This window comes from Hyaena hyaena, unplaced genomic scaffold (assembly GCF_003009895.1).
Source record: "Hyaena hyaena isolate Hyena2069 unplaced genomic scaffold, ASM300989v1 scaffold_778, whole genome shotgun sequence".
Taxonomy (NCBI): domain Eukaryota; kingdom Metazoa; phylum Chordata; class Mammalia; order Carnivora; family Hyaenidae; genus Hyaena; species Hyaena hyaena.
The window spans coordinates 427090-449983 of NW_024081411.1; the positions used below are offsets into that span (position 1 = coordinate 427090).

At 40.0% G+C, this 22894-nt stretch overlaps 1 protein-coding gene across 1 annotated transcript in view; it reads right to left on the reverse strand.

The window, feature by feature from the left end:
- The window catches only part of SORCS3 (sortilin related VPS10 domain containing receptor 3), a 584073-nt gene that overhangs the window by 141583 nt on the left and 419596 nt on the right, over nt 1-22894 (reverse strand). Inside the window, exons 6-7 of the mRNA XM_039218779.1 lie at nt 20758-20822; nt 3119-3237 (exon numbers count right to left, since the gene is read on the reverse strand). Coding sequence (XP_039074710.1) covers nt 3119-3237; nt 20758-20822 — 184 coding nt within the window. The remainder of the gene's footprint in view (nt 1-3118; nt 3238-20757; nt 20823-22894) is intronic.

The following is a 22894-nucleotide window of genomic DNA, read 5'->3' on the forward strand; positions in this document are numbered from 1 at the left end:
TTGCTTTGTTTTCCTTTAATCTTAAACAGCCTTCAAGTTCCTGGAATCTAATACTTTGGATCTTTCTGCAGTTATCTCTAAACTTTGTTTCTAGGTCTCATTTACTCTCTTCTTTTCATTTCCCTAATATTAGAGTGCCCTCTGTCCTAGTCTTTGAATTGTTTCTCTTTTCTGTCTATACTTATTCCCTTGATGACTTCAATTTTGCAATTCAAAAATAATATCAATATGCCGACACCCTTTCAACTTATATCCTCAGGCCTGGCCTCTACCTCTACCCTAAAGCCAGCCACAAATCTCTATATGTTCCCGACACATCTCCATGTGGGGCTCAAGAAAGTATAGGGCCTAACATGGGACCAGCCTCACGTCCCCATCTGACTGCTGACTTCTGCCACCCTCTTCTGCTTCACCACTCACCAAATGAGACCTTTTCAGGTCATCTTAAAAAAAAAAAAAAGTAATATCTACAGACACCTAACATTCACATTCCTCATTTATTTTCATCTAGAATGTTATCATCATCTAATATATCTGTAGATAGATGAATAGATGTTAGCACAAGATAGAAAGATAAGAGAACAACATTTATATAGCATTGTTTTGGTGCTTTACAGATCTAATTAACAAAAAGAATCTGCCCAGCAACCAATAAACTGAGTACTCACTTACACTCTTTTTATACATAAGCTCAAGGTCACCCAGCTGAAGTGTGGCCTGCCACGGTTGGGATAAATATCGGCCATTGGATTCCAAATTACAGCATCTCAACCACTGTGTTTCACAGGTCTTTCATATCTATATATGTATATATATATGTATACATATATTTTTTCCCTGTCTTCCACTGGAATGTAAGTACCACAGAGGCAGGAACTTTATTATGTTCACTATCTTAACCCCAGCTCCTAGAACAGGGTCCTGAAACATAGTAGGCTATCAATAAAACTTTATTGACTAACGGAAACTCATATCTCTTTCAAACAAAATAAAAATTGATGATTATTAAAGAAAAAACTTTTGCTGGATTGCAGTATAATGATAATAAAAGATACTTTGGAATAGTTAGGGAAAAAATCTGGATGCCTGCTGGCAGAGTTACAGAAAACTTTATACAATAAAAGGAAGAATGAATTTCAAAAAAATATGAACATTTAAAATTCTAAGTCATGTTTCCCAGAAACGATCCTGTCGTGTTCATCATTATATGCAGTATTAGCATTAAGGAAAGGGCAATAAGATTGGTAAATTCATAAATCATCTCTGTGTTTCTACTTGAAAAAATTAAACAGAGATAAAGAAATAATAAAGCCCTAAAGTGGAACCATGGGAATGGAATGAAAGAAAACATTCGAGACTGAAGGTAATATTAGCAGGGACCTGGATTCACTGCATTTGATGTCATAGACAGATTTCCAGTTTTCTACTGTGAGTGCCCAGGTAGAGGGTAATGCCACCAATGTGTCAGGGTCAATGGGGGAACATGCTGATTTTATTTTAGCTGTGGAACATCCATGCTGAGATATCCAGATGATGACTAGGCGAGAAGATCTGCTTTACAGAGCAGAGGTTACAGCTCCCTGATGTGAGAGTCATCAGAGCATGGAGATGGTACTTAAGACCCAAGACAGCGCACATTGGGTGCAGAGAGAAGCAGGCCAAGGGCAAGAGTTAGGGAAAGCCAAGAGTCATGCCTCATACTGTTTATTTTGCATTGTATGTGTTCAATAAATACTCATGAATAAGGAAATAATAGTGCCAATGAATAGGACACAAAAATTCTGAGATGCTGGCTTTTACTCAAACTTAGTAACCAGGATTTTCTTGAACCACAGACTTCTCTTTCCTTCCCTTTTTCAAGCTGGTTTTTGGTGGCTGGCTACGTATCATGTGTTTTAGACATCAAAAGTCTACACAGCTGATTTGTAAAAAGAAAGTGACTCCTATATCTACATCTATCAGTATGACAAGTAGTCACTGAGCACCCCAGATTTGCAAAAGCTTCTTGTTAGGGCCAAGGATGAGGAGAAAAATGTGTGCATAAAATATCATCCCTATCCTCAGAGAGTATAAAATGGAATTTGGAAACATGAAGACACATCCACTAAGATTTAAGTAACAATTTTTAATAGCCCATATGCTAAAATAATAGCAGATAGGAACAGCTGCAATGGTTCAGAGAAAGAGGCATACCCAGCTCATGGGAAATGGGGGTAATCTGGACTAAAAAACCAGGAGTGGGGCAGAGAAAAAAATCATTCAGGTGCTTAGGTCTGAGCAAACTCGGGAGAGTCTAAATATCAAGATTCCTATAGGAAACAATCTGCAAAAGCAACTGGCAACAGCAGGGTGGGAAGGCAGAGTGGGAGAAATCAAGGCTGCTCTCAAAGGTCAAGTTCAATTATACACACATACACATACACATGTGCGCGCGCGCGCGCACACACACACACACACACACACACACACACTGTAAGTCACTCTGGAGCAGGAATATCACCTTTTGTTTTTCCTCATTTTTGCTCTTCCTTGTGTCGCCTTCCAGTAAAACTCAACATCTAAAACAAAGCTTCCCTTTCTTGCCTAAAAAATGAGTAATATCTAGTTTTCTCTGTGAGTCAAAGTTCTTGGGAGTGAAGGATTTTTGGACTCGGGACATAACAGGGAATGTTCAGCACTGCAAAGGGAGGGCAAGATTTAGGGATTTCTACATTTTTCTAGAAAGAAAATCCTAGAGATGCTTCATCTCTTGGGGATTCTCACTCCCAGATGAGACAAGTCACTTTGGACAGAAATGGAACATGACTTTGATCAACAACTTAAAGTCAGATGCCTTTGGAGATGTGGCTCTAAGAAACTTCCAAACCCTAGCCCAAGTCCCGGTCATTTTAAGACCCCTTTGGTATAATAAAACAGCAACCCAGCTGAGGATTCAATGCGCCATCAAAGACCCCTATAGGGATGCTGACCCATTCACCACAAGTCCTGGATCCTCCCCAGAGCTGGGTCACCAAAGGAGAGGAGAGACTGCACCCCAGCTCCACATCTTCACAACCTCGGGAATGCTGCCTCATTTTCCATCCCCACCTCCACCACTGAATGCATTTTCTGGACTCACCTGAATGAAGATATATTCATCCTGAACAACCAGGGAACTGATGTCAATGGAGCGGACAAAAGGCCCACTGCGAGTGGTCTCAGCACATTCCTGTATCCTGCAGGTGAGGTAGTGAGCATCTGAAATGGGAGAGCGACACTTAGACACAAAGGGAAATGATGGCAAAGCTCTCATCAGTACGCAAGGCTCTACCTCATGGGAAATCAATGATGCAGTTCAAAACAACGAGATTTCATTCTTCTTCCCAAAATTTATAAGAATTTTTTTAAATGGCAATATCTAGATGATATATATATATGACATAGGCAAAGGAGTGCGAGAAAGAGTCAATTTTACATCCAAATGGCAAAAGGGTAAACTGGGATAGCTTTTTGGAAGAACAAATTTGAAATGTCTATCAGAATTTTAAATGTGCATATATTATACCAGCAATTCTAATGCAAGGGATGTCTTCTGGAGAAATACTCCTATATTTTCCCAAAGAGTCAGGAACAAAGATGCTCACTGGGGCATTGGTCATAGTGGCAAAAAATCAGAAACAGGCTAAATGTCCCTGAACATGTCAATAAACTAAGGTACACATATATATTACAGAATGCTACGGTATAATTAAAAGAATTAAGTAGAGGGGCACCTGGATGGCTCAGTCACTTAAGCAGCCAATTCTTGATTTCAGTGCAGGTCATGATCTTGTAGTTCATGAGTTCAAGCCTTGCATGGGGCTCTGTGCTGGCAGTGCAGAGCCTGCTTTGGATCCGGTCCCCTTCTCTTTGTAACCCTCCCCCAATCAGGTGCACACACACACTTTCTCACTCTCCCTCTCTCAAAAATAAATAAACATTAAAAAATTATTAAGTAGATATGGACATATCCACATGCTGATTTCTCTAGAATCTCTGTTTCTTTTCAAATGACCTTTGAAAAAATCTTTGGCAATATGGTAGCATGATACAATTTACGTCCCAGAAAATTTTGCCTTTATAAATGTGAAGGTTTGTGCCACAGTGCATAGAAAAAGTTTGAAAGGAACCCATAAAAATTAGCTATGATTACTTTTGAGGGGAAAGAATGGACAGAAATAGTGTTGAAGTGAGACCTTTCCTTTCCATATTATATACATTTTTGTTATTTTTACAGTAAGAATGCATTCACCTATTGTTTACATAAAATCTATAAATCTTGTATAATTACTTGTAAAATCTTTGAAGGATCTCAGCAGGTCAAGATCCCCTCAAGCAAACCAGGAACATGATAGCAGGAGCTGTTGCTGAATGGGAAAATCTTTGACTCTAAAATGCATCCCAATTATGACCACAAGGTCATCCAAGAAAGATAATCCAATCAGTTATTTGTTCCTAAGGAAAAACTACAGGTACGTCTCTGTAAATAAACCTGTGCATACATTTGCTTTCATTTTTTTAATGTTTATTTATTTATTCTTGGGGGGGAGGGAGTGGGGGAGGGGCAGAGAGAGAGGCAAAGAGAGAGAATCCCCAGTAGGTTCTGTGCTGACAGCACAGCAGGGCCCAAACCCACAAATCATGAGATCATGACCTGAGCTGAAACCAAGAGTTAGACACATACCTGATTGAGCCACCCAAGCACCCTTGTACATTTGCTTTCAAAATGGTTATAATTGGGGCACCTGGGTGGCTCAGTTGGTTAAGCGTCCAACTTCACTTCAGGTCATGATCTTGTGATTTGGAGTTTGAACCCTGCGTTGGGCTCTATGCTGACAGCTCAGAGCCTGGAGCCTGCTTTGGATTCTGTGTCTCCCTCTCTCTCTGCTCCTCCTCTGCTCTCTCTCTGTCTCTCTGTCTCTTTCAAAAAGAAATAAACATTAAAAAAAAACACCTAAATAAATAATAAATAAAATGGTTATAACTGAATAGTACTTAAAAATAATAAGTCGCCTAAATGAAAAGTAGGAATCATTTTAGTATTAAAAGTAGAGAAACCTTTGTTATCACCTAAAACCATGTCCATTACTACATGGATCTAATGCAATTGCTCCCTTGAATGTATGCACAGGTATCACACCTGTATGCACACATTTATTTATAAACATGATGCTAATTTAACAAAGCAACACGTTTAGGTAAAAATGAATTCATTATGTGCTACATTCCTGCTTCCTGAACATCCATAACCTAAAAAGCCTATTTGTGCTGGTATTTGTAATCCAAACATGTCAAACATTGATTTCATTCTTTCCATCAGCAGTCTTATCATCTGCCCAGGAGCACAAGCCTCTTAACTTTTCTTTCCTCCAAATACCACATAATCCAGTTGGTTCCCAGCCCCAACAATCTGCCTCTGATGTGCTTCCAGAGTCTCTCCTCTTCTTTCCACAAGCCCTGCCACTTGCCTGGGACAAGCCCTTCTCCTCCATGTGACCTGTTGTGTCCATTTCACGACTAGTCTGCATGTGCATGATGAACTGGACGGACTGAGGCACGGAGCCAGAGTCATCTCCAATACTTAAACCTGAGCTAATATCCCCCTCACCCCCACCCCCAGCTTCAAAACAGTTCTGAGTGCCCTGGGACAAAGCCCAAACGTGGTTCTATAGAATAGAAGGCTTTTTATAAGAAGCCTAATAAAATCAAATGCCTAAGGAGTCAGACAAGTAATGTGTAAGAATAAAATGAGCTGGGGGAAGATGACAAATGGCAGTTGGCACATGGCCTCGGCGACTGGGAACACTCAGGAGTGGTGGGAACTGCAGTAAAATGGCCAACACTTGACTCTACATGAAGGAGCAGCTCCTCAGTGTCTGTTCATCATTGACTCACAGGAATAAGACGTTCTGTGTCTTTTAATAAGTCTAACTGCCTCTATTTTTTAAATGTGATATTGCCTGATTTAAAAAAAAAAAATGGGCAGCTACTTTAAATTTGAAACAGAGTGAAGGCCAAATACTGTAAAGCCAAATGAAACAAGCCTACATCCAAATATTGCACCTCTTCTGTAATTTGGTCCCTACCTTCTTGCCCAGAGAAAAGAGAGACGTTCTCTGCCCTCTTCCCTGCCCTGTTAGCAAACCCAGCTTGTTCACCATTCTGTATGTATGGCCTGCCTGTGCCTTCCTCTTTGTCTGTGTGCACAGAGAAAGCCAAGAATGGCCTGGCTTTCCATTTCTGGGTGTGAGGGTGAGGGAAGGCTGGGAGCCCAGGCTGTGCCGAGCAGTGCATGGCCTGTCCACCAGGAATACTCTTGGATCCACAAAGCCTTAGCAATTTTCTCCTGGAATAAGGCACTAAAACCCAGTGAAAAGCTGCAGTAAATACACATAAAGAAACCACAAGTGTTGACATGACAACCTGCTTCCTTCTTGCCAGCCAGTGTCTCAGAAAGCTCCTTACACTGCTAATCAAAGGTACACACAGGAGGACATGTGCTTATCCCCCACTCCCCCACAGGCTCATTTTCCCCTGTCTATTTACTATTCACTTTCCCATTTGGACGTTTCGGGGGAAAAAAAAGAATTAAGTGTATTCAAGGCCGCCCCAAACAAAATCAAAACCTACCTAAACCTTGGCCCACAGCAGGTGAGCTCTTGTGCCAAACTCATCCTACTTCTTGGCTCTCCCCCTGCTTGCTCCTGCCCAGCATGGAACGAAAGGTCCAATTTAACAGGAAAGCAGCACTAAAATGAGTTTTTCAAATCCACTTAAAATTCTGGGGCCTTGCAGTCTTTAGCTGGAGTCATATATTGGAAGTCTCAATACTCTTATTTTTTAAAAATACAGAGACATGATAGTAAGGGCTATAGTACCTATCTGCCTGGTAAAAACCCAGAATGGGGAGAATGGGGAGAGCTAATTATCGGGCAGGTCTAGCTACCAGATGGAAGTGACTGAGGGTGATGAGGGACTCAAGTGTCAAAAGTGAGCAGGGGACACCAAGAGCCTCACATTTGCAAAAGTTCTCAAATTCGGGCTCTGGACGTTATCCTGAAATGAGGATATAGTCAGGGAGATTTAAAGATGAAACTGAAAGACATTCATCATATAACTTGAATCCCAAGCTAGGCTTCCAATACCTGCAGCCTTTTTATTTGCTTTCAATAACACCAAACGCCTGATAAAATGGCAGATCTCTTGAGCATAGTGTGGTGTTGAAGAGCAAGGCCTCTGAAACTAGAATGGGCTGAGTTCAAGCCCTGGACCTGCTACTTGAGGATCACCCTTGACTAAGTAGCATGGTCCTCCATCTGTGAAACACCTGTAAGTTAGTATCTGCCTCCAGCGACTGTCCTCAGGATTAAATAAGATTGTGTATGAAAAACGGTTAGCACATTATTGGATACATTTAAAAAGATTAATAAATGGTGCTTCTTTCTTATTTTGAAAAGAGAAAGAAGGGAATTTAACACTCAGCATCTCGCATACTTTCAATTAATAACAAGTAATATTGTTTGTCTGCAGAGAATCAAAAGACCATATCACAGGTAGTAAAGTCATATTCCAAATTTATATCTCTGTTTAACTTCTTGAAGTGCTTTGGGTGTGCAGGTAAGAAAAAAAAATGTCTGAGCTGGAATAACCAAGGAGGACTTGAAGGAGGAGTCAGTCTTTGTGTTTAGACAACACGGAGAAGTATATTATGTGAGCAGGGAATTCCTAAAAAGGGAATGAAAACTGAACATGGCCTTTTAGGTAGGCAAAGCTCATGGAAGGCACTATATAATCACATGTTAATGGATTAGCTTTGATTAATTCATATTCTTAATCTTTTATTTACTATCCTTTCCTTTGAAATGTCCTCAAATGAAGAATTAGAAAGACCAGATTGAATGAAGAACTCATTTGGATATCCCTGTAAGAAAATTAGAGAGTGATTTCCCTAGGGGTTGAGAGTCAATCATTACCTTGATGATTAACATATTTCTAAATGTCAAATGTCTTCCTAATGTATTTTCAAGGGCTGGTGTAGTCACTGTTCCACTTACAAAAGCTAAAAGTCAAAGGCTTTGTTCCCTGCACTGTCAATAGAGGGATCTACTCTGTAACTTTAGATATATCTGGCTCAATTTAACTAGTTCTACTGCTGGGACGCCTTTAAGGAACGATAAGAACATCTCCCTAGTGAGTCCAGCCTTCACGCCTTCTCACTTAGCAGATGTTGGGCTAAAGGTCTCATATAGCAAGAAGGGGTGGTCTCAGACTGACTGATTCATTCCTCTTTGTATTGGGTCAAGGAGTATAGTGAAGCTTCAGGTGTCAGGCACTCTGTGAACTTTCCATTGAGGAAAGTGGGATATTCACAAGTGAACATGCTTTAAGGTCTGTGTTGGAGAGAAGATCTGAGAACTGGAGAATATGGACAGAGGGATTGAAGATTATCTGACATTCTTAGCATTGTTTTCTTCCTAAGGAGCTATATTTTTGCCAGGTGTTCTGTAGGGCTTAAGGAGGCAGTCTCTAACTTCCCACCCAGCAAGGCAAGTTTCTCATGCATCTACATCCAGCATTTCTCTCTCTGTCAAACCATTCCAAAAGGGTCACTTTCTCAGAAGTAGGAATGAAGTCTTAGTTATCTTTGTTTGTCTCCTAAGCTAACTTTATAAAGCCTCAGTAAATGCCAGTTAAAGTGAATTGAATGACATTAAAAACCTAAAAATTTTTGTTATGTTGAGTGATATTGTGACTTGTGGCAACAGTTTGCCTCTAAGATTATTAAATATTCAAACTATCCTAGCCATCATGCCTCTTGCCACCTCAGAAAAAGAAACTTTCCTTGATTCACTCAACTTCCATCCCTTTGGGTAATATACATGTTGTCAAAACTTGAAAAAGTGAATTAAATTCTGAACAAGAAGCAAATCAGTTCCTCAGTTCCTCTCTTAGAGAAATACCCAGGAGCTATTTATTTTGAATAATAGCATTAACTCTCAGATGCAAATAAGTAAAAACCAGCAGATCCAGGAAACTTGGAGAACTTATTTAGTTTCCATAAGCCTCCTTTTCCTTGATTGAGGAGTGAGGATAACCTGTGTACAGGACATCCATCCACATGCTGGAAATGCCTATACAGCCCTCAAGACATGGTAGGTACTGAATGCAAAATCAATGAATCAAAAAAGGTAGCTTACCTACCTTATTCCATTCCTGCCTAGTGTGCTTATGGATCTAGAGTTTTTGTGAAATTTCTAATTACCCAAAGGAGAATTCCAGTGTCTCCTGCTTTCTTATGGTACAGGGGGAATCTGGCAGTTATAGAGATTTAGAAATCACAGTAACTTTGAATATCTTAGGACTCCTGATACTGCATCCAGAGTATCTTTCTACTCCAATTGCCAAATGAACTGACCCTGATTGAATATGATGATTAGATGATGATAATAGTGATGATGACAATGATAAAATAATAATAATGATGATGATGATGATGATGATGAAAGTGATAATATTGATGATGATGATGGTGATAATGAGAATGATGATGACAACGACGATGACAATGATGACGATAATGTTGGTAATTACAATGACAGTGATGACAATGATGATGACGACGATGATGATAACAAGAAGCAACATTGTTAAATATTTTTAATATTTATTTATTTTTGAGAGAGAGAGACAGAGATAGAATGTGAACAGGGGAGAGGCAGAGAGAGAGAGATGAAGACACAGAATCTGAAGTGGGCTCTAGGCTCTGAGCTGTTGGCACAGAGCCCAATGCAGGGCTTGAACTCACAGACTGCAAGATCATGACCTGAGTCAAAGTCAGAGGCTTAACCAACTGAGCTACCCTGTGCCCCAAGAAGTAACATTTTTGAAAGCTCACTCTATTTCTTCCCATGTTGCAAAAGCTACATGTAGTAACTTATTTAATTCCTGCAACAATCCAATAAGGAGTTACTATTATTATCATCTACACTTTATAGTTGAGGAAATTGAGGCACAACAATTAAGTGATTTGTCTTTGTTCCACAGCTTCTGGGAAATGACAGAGCTGGGATTGGAACATAGGCATACTAACAGCAGGACCAATGACTCTAATCAGTATTATTTTTTTTAACCATGTAAGGAAAATCAGTCTGAGAATTAGACATGTATCTATGTTCTGGTTCAGTCTTCATCCATGGCTATCTATGCGGCCTTGGGAAAGTTGTTACATATTTTAGTGCTTTTTTAAAAGTTATGCAATTTGAAAATACCTTTTCTATTTCAACTTAAAGGAAAAAAAAACCTTGGAATCCTTTTAGCAATAAGAACCTATCTTCTCAATATAGAAAGTGAATTTTAGTGCACCTTCTGTAGTTGAATGTAAGTCAAGAGTTCAGCAATGCCATTGGCTTAACTCCACACCCTATCCCCATCTTGGCCTCTGAGTTCTTAAAACACTGCTAGAACTCAATTTAAAATTACTGAACTAGTCAATAATCCAAGGTTCTTTAAGAGCCTTAAACTTGAAGTTTAGGCTATAGGGTTAATAGTTTTGCATTGAGTGCCACGCCCATTTGATTAGTTAGGACTCCCTGAAGCCTGTTAAGAAGTATTAGGCTTAGAGTGCCTGGGTGGCACATTTGGTTAAGCATCAGACTCTTGATCTTGGCTCAAGTCATGACCTCATGGTTCATGAGTTTGAGTCCCATGTTGGGCTCTGCACTGTCAGTACTGAACCTGCTTGGGATTCTCTCTCCTCTCTCTCTGCCCCTTCCCCCTCTCCCCCACCCAGTGCACAGTTGCATGTGCACTTTCTATCTCTGTCTCTCTCTCAAAATAAATAAATTTTTAAAAAAAGAAGCATTAGGCTTTATCGTGAGAAGGCTTAGTGAGAAGGTGCAGCCATAGATTAATGGCAGGTGATGATAGCACCAAGACAAGAAATGGTGGCATATGTGCTACAGGTTTTGATTCTAGAAATTTCAAATGTGTCTAGATGCCTAAAAAGCTTCTGCCTATATCCAGGTTCACTTACTATGGTATTCCTGTGATACATCTCAATGGCTTATGCTTGAGAATTTCTAATGAAGAGAAACTCAGTTCTTCACAAAGTAGCCTTGGCCATTTTGGGATAACCTTAATCGTTACTCTTCTGTTCAATGAACTGAAATCTTGCAAACTATAAATTTTACTCTATAATAACACCTTTGTTAGTCCACTGATGAAAAAAACCACAATGTTACAAAAACACTTCTTATATTTGTTAGTTATATATTATACAACTATAGTATATAGTTATATAACTGTATATATTATATATATATATACTATATACTATATATTATAGTTATATAAATTTTCAAATATATAAAGCACTGGAAGAGAAGGGTTTCTCATTTTCTGAGAAAAATGATTTCTAGAAGACAATGGGAGAAAAAGCCATTTCAAATCCTGAATTGCATGGAAGAAACAGGTTTCACAATGATTTTAACCAAACTGGCTGGCTTTGCCCTGTTTAAACCCTGCCAGGGCAAGAGATAATTCAATGGCTTCAGCTTAATCTGGAAATCTGACTCCCAAAAAGAAGGGCCAGGATTGGGCTGGAGTGGAGATTCCTACATCAAAACAAGACCAGGGACCAGTTTATGTTGGGTTTGCTCCCACGTGTGGGAGCCAGGTTGCAAAAGAGAATGGTCAATGTCACACACAGTACAGAAAAGCCATACTCTGTGCTGCTGCACCTGCTATCCCTCTAGTCTAGAGCAAGGCCATCCAACTGACATGCAACATAAGCCACAAAAAACCTTTACAATTTTTCAGCAGCTACACTAAAAAGTATATAGAAAAGTAAAACTGGTTGTAATATATTTTTATTTAACCCCAAATATCCAAAATATGATTTCATCATGTAGTCAATATAAAAACTATTAATGAGCTATTTTCCATCATTTAATTCATAGTATGTCTTTGAAACCTGGTGTGTGTTTTGCACACATGGCATACCTTGATCTAGAGAGTACGTTTCAAGTGCTCAGCAACTCCATGTAATGATGCAGCTACCATACTGGACAGCACCACTCTAGTGTGACTTTCCTGACCCCCTTTCTACCATCCTCCTGGAAAAATCCAACTCATCTCCCAAGATGAAGTTTAAGTACAGCCTCTTCTGTGCAGCCTTCAGTCACTCCTCAGCACTTGGGGTACCCTTCTGTTCTGTAGAGAAGTTGTATGTGTGACTTGTCATGCATTTCTGCCCAGGCCCTACACACAGGATCATGGAGGACTTAGTTGGCTTGTGCTCCTTATCTGGCCTTGGAATCAGAACTGGCCTCTCTATTCCTGATGGGATTAACTTGCCTCACCTCCTTGAGCCAGACCAGGCTGGCTCCCTTGAATAGATCAGCGGTGGGAAGAGGTATATGTAGATGCCCAGGTTCCTAAGCTTGCCAGATACAATAAGAGAAACTGAGAAAAAACAGCTTACTTAGGACTGCACTTAGGCAAACTTAGTGACTAGCCCCAAATCACACATGAGTCGCATCACCCTGGTAGGAAGTTAGTTGGAAGTCTCACCTGAGTGGTGGGAGGACACTCTGCCCAGGACCCTCAAGTCAGACTCCAAAAGGGCTGTTCGCCACAGCGCTTCCCCACCCAGGAGGTTGGCTGTTGTGAGTACCTGATTTGACATATTAAGCCTTCTTTGTTTTTGTCTATATTCTCTCCCTCTTATTGTTACTATGACTGTTTAATTCCTTATATTCCCTTTCCTTTATAATTAATAAAGTTTTCCTCCACGGAACCAGAAGTGCTGCTAACACGCATTACTATTAGTCAGCACACCTTCTTTTTGTTCCCATAGCACTTTCTTCGGGAGACGTAAATGAGACAATTGGTGGCTTTCAGCACATATTGTATTGAAATAACAATCTGCGTCTGTATCTGCCTCTCCCCTCAGCCTGTGGGCTAGTCAGGGCTGGCTGTGTCCTATTTATCTGTAAATCTCCCACAGCTTAGCACAGTGCAGTGCTGATCAGATTGGGGTCTGCAAACCAGCAGCATTACCTGGGAGCTTGTCAGAAATATGGAATGTGCGTGTTAACAAGCTCTCCAGATAGTTCATATGCATGTTCATTTGGGGAGGCTCAGATCTAGTGCAGTGGTCCTGCATGCACTTTAGAATCATGAGGACAATTTTATAAAGGGCCAATGCCTAGGATCTTCTGTGTGTGTGTGTGTGTGTGTGTGTGTGTGTGTGTGTGTGTGTGTAAGTTCTCCAGGTGATTATAATTAATGCTAAGTTTTGAGAACCACTATCTTCTACACACAGAAAGAGTTCCATGTCCGTGGAGTGAATGTGAGAGGGCAAATAAACAAGAAATAGAAATTCCTGCATTGACATTAGTATGAATGCCCACACATATCCCTGTCTTGATCTGGGAACTACAGAGAACATTTAATTGTTGTTTCACAGCCACATCTTGTTTCTATTCTCTGAATATCCTTACAGGTTTCAAACCATTTTTACTACTCCTTATGAATCTCTCCTTCTTACCCCAACAAGTAACACGGTGAACATTATCTTGACTTGGAAAAACCTCTGATGGGTTACAATTCATTGTCATTTTGTCTTGAAATGTAAAAGGGGAAAAAAGAAGTTTGCCCCACTCCTATGTTCTCATTTCCAGCCCTATGACAGCCCAGCTGCTGGGGTCATCATGCATTGTGCACAGCAGGGTCATTCCAGACTCCAACACCAAGGCTCTTTCTTCACGCCTATGAGGATATAACTGCTTGCTGTAACGCCAGCACCAGCTGAGGTTAGGGATGCTCGAACTAGTGCTCCTGAAGGTGCCATCTGGATCAGAATCATGTCATGAGAGTGCGTATCAATATGTTGACTCCCAGGCCCTGCAGGAAACAAACTAAATCAAAACCTCTGGGGTGGATTCCAAGAATCTGCAACGGAACCAGCTTGCCAGAGGGTCATGGATGTTAGAGGTTGGTAGAAATGGTCATAGGAACTGTGCTGCAGGAAGAATCAGAGAATGGAATTTTACTGCTCAAGACACCTTTGAAGGTAAGTTACAAAACAGTAATTGGCAAATGCAGAACACAAGGTAAATGGTCTGAAATGGGCTGATTAAGGAATAGACTCTCCAACATGGAAACAAAAAAGTGATATAACAAAGGAAAGTCAGGGGAAGGAAAAAACTATTATCTAAGAACTACTAGTTCTTTTAAGATTTTCAGAGAATTGTTCTTTTCCTTTTAGACATATGAATCACAAAACAAAAAGGCTAGAAAAATAGAGGTTTCAATTGTCTTCAAATATACCAAATATAAAGAAGACCCCTCTCCTATGGGTTCCTAGAATGTCCTGTGTGTGACTATGAGAAGGCTATCAGCTATTCAGGAACTGCTGGGTCATTTGTCTGCCTCTTCCCTGTTAGAATACAGACTTGGGGGGACAGAGGCCATGTCTTACTCCCTCTTTATATCCCTAAAAATGCAGGTCATGACTACCATCCTGTGGATGCCCAGTAAATACCTAAAAAATAGGAAGAAAAGTGAATAAATTAGAAGTTCTGTTTCATTTTATAATAAGTGAACAGGAATCTCAAGAATTTTAGTTGCTTTCCTGGAAACACAGCCTCTCAGTGGAAAAACTGAAATTAAGATCTAGGTTTCTACTCTCCCAGTCTGCTTGCTTATAAATATCTGAAGAACATTGCCCCCCACCCCTCCTCAAAAGGATAAACCCACATTGCAAACATGGCCCCCATGGAGACAGAGATGGAGGGATGGTGGGTGCTTCTGGTGCCTCCTCCTGGTTCAGGACCCTCCAACCCTCTGCCGGAGCTTGGAGAGTGTGCTCATTCCAGCACTCTGCCCAGGTCCACCTGCCTCTCTTGGCAAGTAGAAAGCACAGGATATATCAGCAAGCACAGTCCAGCCAGGCAAGAAAAGACCTGGACACAGAGCTGGGAGTGACTAATAAGCCTCTCTGATCAATGCACGATCCCTAAGAAGCAGGGTGCAGGATGTCACCTGGCCTCATCTCAGAGGCATTCTCTGCTCTACTCCCCTGTCCCCATCAAGGATGTCAGGTATAAGCCAGCTCCCTTCTCTATCTCTCAGTACCATTTCTGAGTTAGAAGCTAAGTTAGGCAGGATGGGGAACTAGGGAAATATAACAAGGCTTCCTTGTGCCTCAAAGATGGGGGACACGGCAGCATTGTGAGTAACTGCCCAGGGCTGGGGTCTAAATGAGCTGGAATGGGTGCTAGCTTTTCACCTGGCATCTGCTATAGCTTAAATATACAACGTGCAAACAGAAGAGGCAGAGAGAAAGGAACCTGAAACAACCAGACAGGACTGTCTAGTATAATCAATATTTAAGGTCACAGCTAGGGAAATCACAATTGTATCATGAAAGCTTTTTCATTATAAAGGTAAAAATGGTCTTCAACGCTTGGTGTCCAGTGTGGATCACAGATCAGAAAGCTACCTGCCTGTTCCTTCCCATGACCTATCCAGCCTACATTTACTGGCTTATCTCCCTTCATCTTTGCCAGCCACAGACTGCAACCCGCAGCCTTGCACACACTACTTTTCATGGGTGAACTCTGGGAACATGTGAGGTTCTCCTCTCTATCCAGAATGTTCTGATAAATTCCTACTAATCCCTCAAGTGTCAGATAAAAAACTTCATCTTTCTAAGAAGCTTCCCCCAACTTTCTTAGACTATTAGCAATACTCCCATTTGTAACTCACCATAATGTATGTTCGACTCTATGAACATCCCTGTGAGATTGTGCAAGAATTACTCAAATCCTTGTCTATTTTCCCAACAAATCCACAAACTCCCTGAGGTGGAGATAATATCACATTTACCTCTACATCCCCTCAGTGACCAGAATATTCAGATTTTATTTTATTTTTTAATGTTTATTTATTTTAGAGAGAGAGAGAGACAGCATGTGCAGGGGAGGGAGAGAGAGGGAGACACAGAATCCAAAACAGGCTCCAGGCTCTGAGCTGTCAGCACAGAGCCTGACACAGGGCTGAAACCCACAAACTCTGAGATCATGATCAGAGCCTAAGTAGGGTGCTTAACCGACTAAACCACCCAGGTGCCCCTGGAGATTTTAAATAAACACCAGATGAATAAAAGAACTAAGTAGATCAATAAACTAACTAATGAATTAATCAGAAATAGTAGGAAGTTCTATAGATCTAGAAGCCAAGAACTGTGTCTTCTAGCTTTTCATCATTATAGGTTTTGTTTTAGTATTATTATCATTATTTTTTTAATACTTATTTAGCTAATCTCTATACCCAATGTGGGGCTCGTACTCATGACCCTGAGATCAAGAGTTACAAGAACTTATGACCCCAAGATCGAGAGTTGCATGCTCTTCCAAATGAGAAAGCCAGGTATCTCTCCCTTTTAAAAAATATTTATTTTAGTATTATTTTTATTTTTTTAAGTTTTATTTATTTATTTCAAGAGAAAGAGTGAGAAGGGAAGCGGCAGAGAGAGAGATCCCAAGAAGTCTCCGCACTGCCAGGGCGGAGCTTGATGCACAGCTTGAACTTACCAACCCCAAGATCACGACTTAAGCTAAAACCAAGAGTCAGTGGCTTAACCTTAATACTGAGCCACCCAGGCACCATTTAGTATTGTTTTTCAATACAAACTTTTTTCAATTTATGTACAGTAATTTTTTGGCATAAAGTTCTAAATTTTTAATTTTAAAATTAAATATATGGACTTATGTAAACACCAACACGGGTTGCCAAACATTTACATAGCCCTGAAAAATTCCTCATGCTGCCTTCTTGTCAAATACCACCCTGGAAATCACTGATCTATTTCCCCATTGCTACAGTTTTGCACTTTCTATAGGACCATATAAATGGAATCTTATAGTATGTAACCTTTTGAGACTAGCTTATTTCACTCAGTATAATGCCTTTGAAATTCATCCATGTTCTTTTTACAGATGTACCATAGCTCTGCTTATCCATTCATCCATTCAAGGATATTTAGGTTATTTCCATTTGGGGGTGATTATTAGTAAATCTGCTACAGATAGTTGTCTATAGGTTTCTTTGTGAATTTTGGCAGGTAAATATGTAGGAGTGGGATTTCTGAATCATAAGGTGTGTGTAAATTTATAAGAAGTTGCCAAAATGCTTTTCCAGAGTGGTGACACCACTTTACGTCCCCACTAGGAATATATGAGAACTCCAATGGCTTTACACCTTTGTCAGCACTTAATATTATCAATTTTGTTTATTTTAGTAATTCCAATAGGTGTGTAATGATATCTCATTATGTTTTGAATTTGCACTTCCCTAATGTATAATGATGTTGAGCATCATTTGATGTGCTTATTTGTCATCCTTATATTTCTCTGGTAAATAGTCTATTCAAACTTTTGCCTCTTTTAAAAAAAAATGCATTGTTTCTTATTGTTACATTTTCAATGCTCTGATCACAAATCCTTTGTTAAATACATAATTTGCAAATATTTTTTTCCTAGTATCTTCATTGTGTCTTTGGCAGAGCAAATACATGTTTTAAATTTTGAAATCCCTTTATCAATTCTTTGTCAATTTTGTTCTTGATGCCAAACCAGAGTCATGGAGATTTTCTCTTATTTTTTTCTATATTGTTTACAATTTTATATTTTACAGTTAAATTATAACAGTATATTTATATATTCAAATATATATCAAAAATTATATTTTACATTTTGAGTTAAATTTTGTGTAAGTTGTGAATCATAGGTTGAAGTTCAGTTTTCCCCATATGGCTTTCCAATATTTTCCAACACCATTTGTTAAAAATAACATGCTTTCTCCACTGAATTCATTGTCCCTTGCAACTTTGCTCAATTTATTTATTAGTTGCAGGAACTTTTTATTTTTGTAGATTTCTTGGGATATTCTACATAGACAATTATGTCAATGAGAATGTTAATAGTTTTAATTTTTCTTTTGCAATCTATATGAATTACATTTCATTTTTCTTCCTTTATTGCACAGGCTAGGACTTTCAGCTTGATGCTGAATACGTGTGTTAAGAATAAACACCCTTTCCTTTTTCCTGCTCTTAATGGGGAAACCATTCAGTATCTCATAATGAAATATAATGTTAATTGTAGGTCTTCTGTAGATGTCCTTTGTTGTAAGTTCTCTTCCATTTCTAGTAGGTTGAGAGTTTTGTGCTTTAGTTTTTATATCATTTGCTACCTGTGTAAATTTGGGCAAACTTTAGTCCAGACTACTACATCACAAAAAAGAAATAAAATACATGCTTAATGTAATGATTAAAAGATAGAGATGTGTGTGTCCCTGTAAATGTATGAGTAAGAAGGCCCGCACCACTCAGCAGAAAGGAAAAGCATCAGGCATTTCATTAACATATGAAAAATACAATATCTCCAGGTTAATGCAGTCTTGTTATATGCATTTTATGAATAAACATAGATTGGAGCCAATCAGAAGAGATTACTGAAAAATTGATTTTAAGAAACCTAAAAAATGGAACAGAATATATACTATATTTAATGTAAGTGTGGCACATGACATTCATCCCTGTTATACTTGTTTGCCTTTTTCAATTCTTCACAATAGGCCAGAAACTATTCTATGCCTTTTGGCATTTTTAATCTCATAAAATTTTGTGGCAGGACTGCACCACAGGCCTTATCCAAATTTGGATCAGAATTCTTAAACTTTCAGAAAATAGGTTTAAGCTTAATGTAAGAAATTATCTTAATAAAACAAAACATGGGAGCTGCCCAGGAGTCGAAAAGGATGTGCCTCATTAAGCCTGAAATCAGGGAACCTGAGGATACGCTGTCAGTTTTCAGGGATGGCGTTCCTATGGCAAGCAGTAGGTTAGACAGTCTTACAAAGTGTTCCCAACTCTAAAATACTACAACCAGCACAGATCACATCTCAAGCATAAAAAGGTTAAAGGAGGGATGTGTGGGTGGCTCAGCTGGTTAAGTGTCCAACTCTTGATTTTCAGCTCAGGTCATGATCTCATGGTTTGTGAGTTTGAGCCCAGTGCTAGGCTCGGTGCTAACAGAGAGCAGCCTGCCTGGGATAGGATATGGGATAGGAACTGCAACAAAAACTAGCCTCGACGTCATCTCAGGCTATTTTCTGCTCTTTTCCTGCTGCCCTATTCTTCCCTTACACCCGTACATCTCACTCTTCCCCTAGCTTCGTTCTCAGCAATGAGAGTCAGATAATATAATTTTGAATCTGCTACTCTTATGATAAGTGAATTTGAGTATGTGGCATTATTTTCTTAAATCTTAAATTGCTTTTCTGTTAAAAACAAACAAACTTTTTTTTAAAGGATCATCCCTCATCCTTGCCTGCTTCAGAAACTTACATTTATTCAAGGACCAAATTACACATGAAGGAAGGAAGGAAGGAAGGGAGGAAAGAAGGAAGGAAGGAGGGAAGAAGAACAGAAAGAAAAAATCAAGTACTCAGCAGAATGCCAAACATATAGTAACAAATACTGGCTGTCTTCTAAGTCTTTTAAAAATAAAACAAAGCAAATGAAATATTCCCCCAAAATGCATGTTTCTGGCATGCCTCTGTGTTTGGCATCAAAAAAAGTAGATTTCTCAGGGACAAAGCACATACAGTTTTATTTAATATATTCTAAATGACAATGCAACACCCACAGTCAGGTCAAAACTGACCCTCCTTACATCTCTACCTTTTATAATTTCTATAATATCCCTCTCCACTTGGTCAGCCTATAACCATGTAAGGTGAGGAGGGCAAGAATGAGTATTCTCAGATAGTGGAGGATGTAGCACAGAGATCAGAGGAGGTTTCCCCAGCCTCATGGCTAGTGGATGGAAGAACCCAGGACCCCACTCACAAGCTGGTGCCTGTTCCACTGAATTCCTCCATCACTACTATTTCCATAGATCATTTGGCTCTATTATTGACCTAGGCTAATTATATTTTCATCTCTTTCATTTATATCATATATTTTCACATTTCATATGTTTTTAAGTTGATTTTCTTGGGTAAAGAAGAGCCTTTTCATAATATGATCAACTCTGGGAACAGTAAAATGCTTAAGCAATACAAAATGATAACGTTATCAATTTCAGTGTAAGACACACGCAGGTGCATGGTGTGCAAAGAGGTCACGTTTTCAAGATCTTGGGATTCCATTGCTCATTTGTAGGGACAACAAACAGAAACAGTTTGCCCAGGACTATATTTCAGGGCCTAGAACAATGCCTGGCACATAGTAGCCTGTCCCTACATATTTGTAGAATGAATGAATATACTGTTTTGAAAAAATTGTCCAGTGACTTTTTTGGGTAAGCTTGACTATATGAAGGGTTCATTTTTAAAGCTGGCAGCCCCAGTAATTCACCCTGTGAATGCAAAATACCCTGATGAGCTATGGACATTCCTATTCGGATTACACTGAAGATGTCAGGAAATTACCAACAGGAGCCTCAAAATTCATCACATTAACTCACAGCCCCAGAAAATTCATTCCTGAGGGTGTATTTCAGTGAAACATCTCCCGCGGGACCAGAGGCCTCTCCCCTATTCTGAAACATAGGATGGATATGGCAGTAATGGAGTTTTCATCTTCCCAAGCCATTAAAGTGCAAATTAGGGGAGGGGAGACCTGCAGGCAGATCTCCCCTGGCCTAGCCTCCAGGCCGAAGCACTCACATCCATCCGCAGTCCGCACCTCCATGTGCACCAGGTCCGCCTCCTTATCCAATCCGGCCACCGACCTGGGGAAGGAAGGAGAGACAGTGACCACATGGAAGGCAGATGACAAAGTGAGAAACCATTCACTTTCCAAATAGCCAGCTATTGGAAAGCCACTAAGAACTATTATTTGGAAAGCCACTTTCTCAAGAGGGCCTCAGCTGCATTGTGGGGACCTAGAGAGTACGGCCACTGGGAATCTGGCAGATACAGCTGTCACCTGCAATGGTCACAACTCAAGTCCTGGAATGGCATCAGGGAGTTGGTGATTCTCAAACAACAACAACAACAACAACAACAACATAAAAGTACAGAGTCCATAGTAATATAGGTCTAAATCTCTGGCCTTGCCTCTTCTCCATCATCTGGCACCTAAGAAGTTCTCTCTTCCCTACTTTCCTCCTTCTCCCCTTACACCCAGTCTTGCCACACAGGATTCCTTCCAGCACTTTCTCCCCCTTTTCTTCCCACTGGGAGTATGCTGTTCCCTACCCTGATCTGTCCTCTTCTGATTGAGGGTGGTTAACCTCCACTCAGGCTGTTTACTTCAGGGCACTGTTGCCCTCCTGAGTTTGGAGCTATCTGCCCTTCTTTCCTCCTGCCCCGGAAACAAAAAAATGTTTGGTGACACACATTTAAAATCTATTCTGACAAGAACAAAATTCTCTTAGTGATCAGAGTGGGAAACCTTAAAGGTCTATGGCCAATAGCCAAAAGAAGGCAGGCTGAGAATCCTGACAAACTAATCCTTGTGGGCCTTCGACCTTCCACACATAAAGCCCAGTCAGCCATCTCCCACATGGGGTATCCAGGGTACCCGATGACCCAAAAAGTCGGCTAAAAGAGGCACAAATACATTAAAATATTCATGCAGTAAAGAGATCACATAATTCACTCTCTCCAGCAAGTTCTTAGTCAGTCTATTTACTCTTATTTTAAATATCATTGTAAGATGGGCTTTCTGGTTTTCCAGTCTTCAACAGGTAAGAAGTGGCACATTAGAAACAAAAGGAAGAATTTAAAATAGAAGGGCACTGGGTGGCTCAGTTGGTTGAGTGTCTGACTCTAGATTGCAGTTAATGTCATGATCCTAGGGTCATGGGTTCAAGCTCTGTGTGGAGCAGGGAACCTGCCTGTATTTTCTCTCTCCCTTTCCTTCTGCCCCTCTTCCCTGCTTCTGCTCTCTCTCTCTCTCAATAAATAATAAAAAATAAAATAGAAATTTAAAAGAGTGAGAATCAACTGATACCCAGACAGCAAGAAAAATAGAAAAACCTATGAAAAACAGACCTAAGAAGTCAAAACCCAATCTTTCACACCATAAATCTCTATGCTTCTCCCTCACCCTTGGGCCATTACTCTATTAGAGCAGAGCTCAGTCTGACATCTATGCTAAAGGGAGAAAGTTGCAGAAAACAAGAAGCAAGGGGGAAAGTGGCATCAGTACACTCTGCTTAAGAAAGTAGGCTGCAAATGATATATGTTAGGAAAAATAAAATGACTTCTATTTTTTTTTCAAATGATTATGTTTTGAATGGCTAAACTTGTTATTTAACAATCTCATTTATGATGATTAAAATACTAGGTTTTAGTTTTTGCTCACCTCAGTTGATCCTAAGGGAGACTCCTAAGGTAAAGAGAGCAGGTATCATTAGCTGCTTTGACAAAATGGGAAACTGAGGCACAGCAAAGTTGATGTTTGTCTAAGGTCACAAAGGGATGAGGCCAGAACTAGAAAGACTTACTGACTCCTCAGCCAAGAACAAGCCCTGTCTTCTTGGCTCTTCTCCCTTTTGCTTGTCATGTCCTTCATATCCAATGGTTTCCTCATCCCCTTTCTTCTCCAGCTAACTCTTGCCCTTCCTTCAAAGCTCACTTGGCTCACCCCTCCGGCAGCCCTTCTACTCTTCATGTTGCTGAAGAGCCCTCTGTCTGCTTCCATAGCATCCTTACCTTGGTGGTTCTCAATGTTGGCTGCTCATGAGAGCCACTGGAGGAGCTTTGAAATATCTGGATGCCTAGGCCCCTCCTGAAACCAGTGAAATCAAAATCTTTGGGGATAATGAGAAGAAAAGCTAGTAAAAACAAGATAAAA